This window comes from Canis lupus, chromosome 4 (assembly GCF_011100685.1).
Source record: "Canis lupus familiaris isolate Mischka breed German Shepherd chromosome 4, alternate assembly UU_Cfam_GSD_1.0, whole genome shotgun sequence".
NCBI classification, from domain to species: Eukaryota; Metazoa; Chordata; class Mammalia; order Carnivora; family Canidae; genus Canis; species Canis lupus.
Genome location: NC_049225.1, coordinates 40,575,366 through 40,584,300, shown reverse-complemented (window position 1 = coordinate 40,584,300; position 8,935 = coordinate 40,575,366). Strand labels below are relative to the sequence as shown.

Here is an 8,935-nt window from a genome sequence, read left to right as displayed (position 1 = left end):
TGCAAAATGGAACCCAGTGAAGGCAGGAACTAGCAGGCTTCACTTCCCCCTTGAGTTTGGTCTGGGTTCCTGTGCAGGAGAGCTGCTCCGAAAATACCTGGGGTGAATGAATGGATGGATGGATGAAGATTGCTTGTTACTCCCTCTGCCAGGAAGGCTCTCCCAGCTCCTACCGTGGCTGATTCTTGCTGTGTCATCAGATGGAGCTGGTGGGCCCCCAGGTTCTCCCTGAGGCCCCCAGACAAAGCTACCACAACACAGTTATTTATTTTGCTGGCTTTGATCATTATACTGTGTGATCTAAATTGCTTGTTATTTGGGGGCACGTGGGTGGTTCAGTCAGCTGAGCTTCCCACTCTTGATTTCAGCTCAGATCATGATCTCGGGGTTCTGAGATGGAGCCCTCAATCCGAGCCCCATGCTCAGTGGGGAGTCTGCTTGAGATTCTCTCCCTCTCCCTTTGCTCCCCCCCCCCCCCCCGCACTCCCTCTCTCTCAAAATAAATTAAAAAATAGGGGACGGGGGAATCCCTGGGTGGCTCAGCAGATTGGTGCCCGCCTTTGGCCCAGGGGGCGATCCTGGGGTCCCGGGATCGAGTCCCGCGTCGGGCTCCCGGCCTGGAGCCTGCTTCTCCCTCTGCCTGTGTCTCTGCCTCTCTCTCTATGTCTATCATAAACAAATCAATCAATCAATCAATCAATCTTAAAAAAAAAAAAAATAGAGGACGCCAGGGTGGGTCAGCGGTTGAGCGTCAGCCCAGGGCGTGATCCCGGGGTCCGGGGATCGAGTCCAACATGGGGCTCCCCACAGGGATCCTGCTTTTCCCTCTGCCTATGTCTCTGCCTCTGTCTGTTTCTCATGAATAAATAAACAAACCTTAAAAAAACGAAAACACCCAGACTCTAAAAATAAATAAAAATAAAATACTCAAATAAATAAGTTGCTTGTTATTTCTGTTTTCACCCCTTGCCTGCCTCGTCTGTATCTACAGTGTCCAGTACGGTGCCTGGTATGTGCTTAATAAATACTCTAATATGCTCCCTCCTCCCTACCTTTGGATACTGCCTAGGTTTCTATTTGTAGTAGAAACCTACGTCCCTCACCGGGTAGGAGGCAGACCGCACCCCCACCGGTCACCGACTGGATTGCCCTCAAGCCCTAGCCCTGCCGCAGGTGACCTGCCTGCGTGTACATCCCCCAGCCCACCCCTGCACCCTGCGTAGGTGCCCCGCCTGGGAGAGGGCCTGGCACCCCCTGGGCCTGGTCCCAGGGCTGGAGTAAATGAGTGCAAGGCCTGGCGGCCGAGGGCACCCCGCTGCCGGCGCGTCTTCCTGCCGCGGGCGCGGGCGCGGCGGGAGCGGCGGGCGCGGCGGGCGCGGCGAGAGCGGGAGGCTCGGCGGTCCTGCTCCCGCCGCCCGGTCCAAACTTTCAAAAGATGCGGCGGCCGCCGCCCCGCCTCTCCCTGCGCGGCCGGAGGCGGCGGGAGGCGGCGGCGGAGGCGGAGCCGGCGGGCTCGGGCCGGTTGGCTCCGCCTCGTCCTCCCGCCGCCACCGCCTCCCTGCAGGCGCCCGCCCCAGCTGCCGCCCGCCGGCTCGCCCGTGCAGCCGCGATGCCCCGGAGCCCGGCCCTGGCCCGGGTCCCCCGCCCGCCGCCCTACTAGCCTCCGTGCACCCGGAGCGCGCCGCCGCCAACGCCGCGCCCCGACGCAGGGATGGGCAACACGGTGCACAGGACCCTGCCAGGTACGCCGGGGAGCCCCGCCCGGGAGGCGGGCGCTGGGGTCCTCCGGTGCCCAGGGGACCCGCCGGGTGACTTCCGGAGGGCCGCCTCACCCCCCTGGAGCCCTCGGCGCGCAGCGGGCTGCAGCCTTCCGTCGCCTCCTGGACCCCGGCTCCGCGCGCGCCCTCGCCTGGGCTTTGCGCTCCGGGAGGACGGGTACCGCGTCCTGGTTACCTTGGGGACCCCAGTCCTCGTTCTCCCTGCTTGGCCAGATGCGCCGAGGGGCCGCTGGGGCGATGCCGCTCGCCCCCTCGCCTTTGTTTCAGCCCGAGGGTGCTGAGGAGGGAGCCCGGGGCGTCCTGGGGTGGGGGTGACTGGAGTCCGGGCTCCCCAGAGCTTCCGACGGCCAGAACCACCCGTGGTGCCGAGACTGCAGCTGCTGAAGGGGGGGCGCTTGCAGGGGTACCCCAATTTCCAGCCACCAGCGCCCCCGCGGCACATGCTGCCTTGGTTTGGCCATGTTCCCACGCGCACCCTGGCTGCGCCCCCCTCTGGTGTCCGCCCAACTGGGGGCTCTCTAGTCCCTCGGAGTCATCGCTGCAGAGTGCATCGCCCCCTAGTTAACCTCACCCTAGGATTTCGGGGGCCAGAGTAAGGGGATGGGGGTGGGGTAGGAGGGTGGGAGTGGGGGGCAGAGGAGGACTTACTACAGAATTACCTGCTAATTTTGGTAACCCATCACTGCGCTGGGGGCTGTGTCCGGCACTTTATATACCCAGGGCGGCGTACAAAGCAGCTTTTTATTATAAAGATGTTTATCCCGATTTTACAAATGAAGAAATTGAGGCTCAGAGGAGAGAAATGACTTGCCCAAGGTCATACTGCTAATAGGGGGTGCGTGGGGTTGGGCCCCGCGACTGCCTGACCAGCCATCCCCCACTCTCCAAGTCTTTAGAAAAAGTCTTTATTTTGGCTTCAAGCAAGGCATTGGTAGCGTCTTTTGGGCAGAAAGTGAGAGGTGTGTGTATTTTTAAAGTACAAAGGCCCAGCTCAGTGTGGAAGCAAGTCGGCTGCCCGGCTGCTGGACAAATTTAGTGTGAGGTTTCAGGAGAGAGACAGATCACTGGTCTATGCTGTAACACTCCCATATAACGCCCTGCCCCAGGCATTATATAAAAAAATAGTTGTTTCTTCCCCTGAAGGGGATTGCAATGGATGATGCCATGCCCGGGATTCCCAAGGCTGGCCTATGAAAGAGGAGCCAACTCCTACTTCATAAGCTTTGGGGCAGCTTTAGGGCCATTGCATTCAAAACCCCCATATTCTCAGACAGGTGGAGTCACGAGCACAGGGTCATCAGCTAGTCAGAGGCATAGGTGGGATTTGAACCCAGGTCCGCCTACAGGGTGGTGGCCTCCACCTCCTATGAGCAGGGATATTGGCTGGATGGGGATGGACCCACCCAGTCCAGAGGTATCCAGGGATGTTGGCAAATAGGGCAGCAAATATTCTCCCAGCCACAGACACCTGACTGCAGCATGGGCCCCTTTGAACAATTTCTTAATTAAAAATATTTATGCTGTTCTAATAAAAAAAAAAAAGAGCCATTCTGCCACCTGTGGGTCAGCCTTAGGGTGGGTGAAGGGACAGACACAGCCAGGCAGGCTAAAAATAGCTGGAGATTTATATATTCTGCATCCCACAGGGCTCTTGCTCTGTGGACTGGGCCACCCTGGGCTAGGGGTTGGAGGTTAAGGTTGTCACCCACTGCAGTAGCTAAGTGTGAAAAATTAAAACTCTCCCCTGGGGCCGAAGCTTGCCCTGAGTTTGAGGAAGGGGACAGAGCTGGAATTCCTGAGACACATCAAGTTGCTGTGCTGAGACTATGAAGGGCCATTGATTGTTTTCCAACCTGTGTGTAATCAGTTTCTCACACACATTGTGCCTTTTTTTACAACTCTGTGATCAGTATATGATGCTCCTCACACTTGGAATATCCTTCCTTGTCTAGTCCATTTCTTAAAATTCTGCTTGTCACCTCCTCCAGGAAGCCTTCCTTGACCATCCACACCAATCCCACCCTTTGTTATGGTACCTAGAGACCTTCTTAAGTCTCTGCTTGTTCATCTGATCACATTGCATTGTCGTCATCCCTCTCCACAACCTGCCTTGGGGCTGCCTGAGGACAGAAACCATGTCTTGATTATCTTGTATCCCTGGTTGCCCAACCCAGAGCCTAGTGGCTGGCAGGGGCTCAAAAACCAGTGGTAGAGCTCACATGTTGCCCGCATCTTAGGCTGAAAGAACACTTGGCTCAGTCTTGCCCTGTAGAAATCCTTGTGCTTTCGTTCTCAGGAAAAGGACACATGCGTGGGGTTCCTTCTACGGGACTTGAAATAGAGAGCTGGCATTTGCTGAGCACCTGGATTCCATGCCAGGCTTCCTGCATATGTGGCTCCATTTACACGCCAAGCATGCTTCTCCTTAAGGCTCCTGCACTTGCTGATCCTTCTGCCTGGAGCATTCTTCCCCCAGACCTCCACATGGTTTCCCCGATTTCGCTCTCTGCTCCAACGCGGATCCTGCCATTGCCCCTGCCCCCGGCATGGCTCTCTTGCTCTCTCCCACCAGGTGTCTCTCCTTAGCATGATCACCATGTGCCACACGGTAGGTGCGATTAGCTGTTTAATCACCTATCTCCCCAGGGAGGACTTTGTCTTTTTATTCACTGCTGTATATTCAGCACCTGGAGCACTGGCTAGTATGTAGATGTTCTGTACATATTTGTTGAATAAATGAATGAATTTAATTCCCGCAGCAGCCCTGCAAGGTAGGGATCATCTCCATTTACAGTTAAGGAAACCAAGGCTCAGAGAGATAAAATGACTCATCCCTGCTCACATGGCTCATCCAGTTGGTAGAACCAGGATTGGAGTCCAGGTTGATTTAGCTTCAGAGTTCTATATTCTTCCTCCTATATGCAGTATCCTTCCAACCCATGGTTCAGATAACATTTGTTGGGTGCCCCGAAGGAGAGATATCATGTTATTGTGTGCAGGGATAACATGTCAAAGAAAGGGAAGGTCCTTCATGATTGATACAGGAAGCCCCTCGGCAGTCTTCGCAAAGGGCATCAGCAAATTCAGATGGAAGCCCTATAAATAGAAGTGTCCAGGAGCCAGCACGGGGATGCAGATTTGCCAAGCTCCTACTGTGTGCGTTACCCATTCTCTGTCTAGTTGCAGTTCAATACTGCAATGTAAGCTGCTCTTCTCCATTGTATAGATGAGAAGAATAGGGTATAGAGAGGTTAAAACACTTGACCCAACTCACACAGGCAGTGTGGCAGGCACTGGCAAAGCTGGGTTTAGGAGACCCTGGTCTGTCTTATCCCGAATACCACATGGTCCTTTTGTCTGGACTCCATTTCCCTTCATCTGGGGTTTGTAAGGGGAAAAGATAAAAGTATAAACAAGCGAGGCTGAGGGAGGCTAGAATTCCAGGGTGGTGGGGCTCTCCCCTCTTCTCTCACCTGCGCGTTGCAACCTTTCCCTCCATGCGCCTCCAGGGCTCACCCATAGTTCTGGTTGGAGGAGAGGCTGAGTTCAAACTGCCAGTTGGGTTTAATCATTAAGTGGGTCCGTGCTTGACCATGTCAATGGCCCTTTATAGTGTTAGTTCAATAGTCAGGCATCCTGGAGCTTGGAGTGGGGGAAATATGTTGACCTTGTTCTGTGCCAAGCTCTGAGTCAGGGGCTTTACCCACATTATCTATTTTAAATCCTTGCAACAACCCTTTACAGGAGCTATATTTGTCCCCATTTTACAGGCAGCCAGCATCTGTCCTTAGGTGCTGTGTGCCCAGGCTGGAGGGACTCCAGTGTCTGTGTGCTCCGCATTTTCCCGAGTGTGCGCCTTCATTCATTTAACAGACATCGTTTGGGCACCTATCGTGTGCCAGGCCCTGGGGGTTCAGTTGGGAAGGGATGGAAGCCCTGGGAGGCCCCCATGGAGCTGGCCTTTAGTGGAAGAGGAATCGGATGCATGAATAGAACAGGACAAGTAGCTGGCTCTAACACTGGAGAGCACCAGGGGCCGCTGCCCTGTGCCTCAGAGAGGAGGAGTGGGTGCCCAGTGCCCTGAGCAAGGCCCAGCCACCAGACCAACTGGTCTACCTACTGTAGGTCATGCATGACCAGCTTTTTAAAAAATCTTCAATGACATAGAATTTTTAAAAAATCAAGTGCATTGATATAATAAGGAGTATTTTTGCTTCATAGACTCTGTCAGTTTTGTGTGTGTGTGTGTGTGTGTGTGTGTGTATGTGTGTGTGTGTGTATGCATTGGGCTCCATGGGCCCCAGTGATTAATAAGAGTTGTCATGAGACTATTCACTGGTCCACAGCAGTGGGAAGTCTGGTGTTTGGGGCTAGAACGCAGATCCTAGAGTCCAGTTACCGGGCTTCAAATCTCAGCTCAGTCATTGCTCAGTAGAGTGACTCTGGGCAAGGTACTTCCCTCTGAGTGCCTCAGTTTCCTCACGGTCAAGTGGGATTGACAAGGGGAGCTCCCTTATGGTTGGGGTAGCAAGAATTAAATGGAATAGGGCAGATAGTCTTAGCACAATGCCTGGAGCTTTCGCGATCATGGTTCTTGTTGCTGCTATGGAAAAGGGAGGATTTGAGTGTGCCCATGGGGTCCTTGGATGGGGATGGATGATAAGTGCCCTTCACTTCCTGGCTTGAAAGCCTGGTCCCAGGGGATCGTGAGTCTTGAACTCAGGGCTGGATTGGGAGGCATCCCTTTCGTGTGTACTGACAGCCGCAATGCGCAAGGCTTCTCCAGCTTTGTCTGACATCGGATTTCTCTTCTTGGCGGGTTCCATTTTGCCATTTCCGTTTGTTCACTAGACCTCCAGGCGGACTCTCTGCTGCACCTGGGGTCACAGCCTGGGTTAGGGATTCAAGGTCTAGTGGGAAAGGCCAACAAGGACAGGACAGTTACAGTAAGTGGGGGAGATGAGCCCTGGGGGCCGTGAGAGCCCAGAGCTGGGTGCAGGAAGGCTTCCCGGAGGAGGTGCTGTCTGGTCAGACCAGAAAGCAGATAAGTTAGCCAAGAGAAGGAAATGAGAAAAGCTGTTCAAGACAGAGGGGCTAGATGTGCAAAGGCCTGAGTGGAGGGAGAACAGGGCATATGTGGGGAGCTGTGCATTCTGGGGTCCCAGTGCAAGTAGGGGTGGTACATGGAGTTAGAGCGGTGGGCAGAGGCCATGTCAGAGGAGGGGATGGTTTCTTGCAGCCCAGCCCTCAGTCAGGAGGCTTAGATTTCTTAGCTGCTACGCTCCCTGCCGGGATGATGTGCCAAGCTTGCCAGCAGGGGCGTAGCATTTTCACTGGGCTTGGCCATAAGGACTGTTTAATCTTCCCTACGGACAAGAAGTGTCAGCTCTGCCCTCTTTTGGACCACAAGGCTTTCTGTACTTCATGGTGCTCTGTGAGGGCTTAAAATAGAAGCCCAGAAGCCAGGTGTGTGCTTCGAGCGGTGAGGGAGAAGGAAGGAGGCCTGGGTGCAGCCCTGTAGGTAGTGAGCGCTCACCTGGGCTGTAGTAGAGTGGTCAGAGCCTCAGTGTGCTGGCCCCCATCTAGTTCATCCTCTTTACACTGTCGGGATCAGCCTTCCCGAAGTAGTCTCCCATTCCGCAGATAAGGAAACAGCTCAGAGGGAAAAAGAGACACGCCCTGAGACAGGAGGTGTCACCAGGAGGTGACAGTGGGATTGGACCCCCGGCCTGCCCAGCTCCAAAGATCCTGCTCCTCCGTCACCAAGGGGCACTGTGCCCTGTGGCCTCCTGGGGCTGTTGCCCCCTGTCCTCATCCTGAGCCCTGCCCCTCTCAACCCATCTTTCCTGCAGGTGCTTCTTCCCACCCTCTGTCCTCGGAAGATGAATTACTTACATCTGCAGCAGCCAGAATGAAGCTGCCTGTGGGAAAGGTTCACCCCAGGCCTGCAGACTCTATAGCTCAAAAGGCACAGGTGGCCTTTGGGAGTCCTGCCCTGGAGGAGGGTGAGCTTGAGCTCTGTACTCCTTCCTTCTGTCCCTCTGAGGCTCAGGCTCCTGCTGTTTCGGCCTGATAAAAGCTGGCCTGCGGTTGGCCACCCCTACTGCCCGTTGGCGGGCGTCATGGTGCATCCACACCCTCTGCCCCCGAGCCCAGCTCTTCAGAGGCCCTCCCGCCCTGAGTGCCAGGCAGTCGGCAAGGGCACGGGACTAGGGTGAGAACCATCTGTGGTCCCGCACCCAGGCTTTCCTGCAGGTGAGGAGCACCCTGCCTCCCTGCTGTGCTGGCATTCTCGCCACAGTTGGTAACCTCACAGGCTGCAGCCCTGCATGCCTGGGTCTCCGTCCTGCCCCTTGGAGCTGGACAAGCAACTCGGTCTCTCTACACTTCAGCTCTCTCTTCTGCAAAAAGAGGATAATGATGTTACCTCGCAGGCATGTGGAGTGTCTGACAGTACGTGCTCATGCGGGGCGCCTGTTAGGATGATGGGGAAGCAAGCCCCTGCTCTGGGCTGAGCCCTGCACTCCTGAGAGACAGACACAGAAGAGGAACCACCAGTAACTCCTATCACGCAGCCGGTCAGTGCCAGCCGCTACTCTAAGTGGGTTCCTGCATTTGACCCTCCGGACAAGCCTCAGGAGATGGCTACTGTTGTTGAGAGAACAGAGAGAGGCAGAGAGAGGCAAAATAACTTGCCCCGGGGCACACAGCCCCGAGAGTCCAGCATGGTTCCTGCTAGAAGGAGAGGCTGTTGGTCTGAGACGGATGACTGTGGGTCAGGGTGGGAAGTCAGGTGGGAGCACTGGAAGCCTTCGTGGTGTTACGCAGAAATCTCTAAGTATCCTGGTGGGTTAGTTTTTCATCGTTGACCTATTTCTTTAGTAGCCTGTCTCACATACTGCCTCTAGGTATGGCAGGGTGAGGACACTCTCCAGGTGACCGGTGGGCTCACTGAGATGACCCCAGCTGATATCCCCTGAAGTCTGATGTGTAGATCTCCAGCCCCCTTGCAAAGCAGGTCAGGGGAGAGCTGATGTCCTGAGGGCTTTATAGACAGCAAAGCAAGGGCCCTATCATCCCCGGGGGCAGAGACTCCTTAGCAATATGGCCTGAGAGCTCTCTGCAGATCCCTGAGGTCAGAGAACAGACCTGATGGG

The 8,935-nt window shown here is 55.2% G+C and overlaps 1 protein-coding gene across 1 annotated transcript in view; it reads left to right on the top strand.

Annotated features, from left to right (window-relative positions):
• The first annotated feature begins 1,597 nt into the window (after nucleotides 1-1,597).
• Nucleotides 1,598-8,935, top strand: part of NEURL1B (neuralized E3 ubiquitin protein ligase 1B) — a 39,879-nt gene continuing 32,541 nt past the window's right edge. The window contains exon 1 of the mRNA XM_038534747.1: nucleotides 1,598-1,742. Within this exon, the coding sequence (XP_038390675.1) occupies nucleotides 1,712-1,742 (31 nt within the window). The 5' untranslated portion in view covers nucleotides 1,598-1,711. The remainder of the gene's footprint in view (nucleotides 1,743-8,935) is intronic.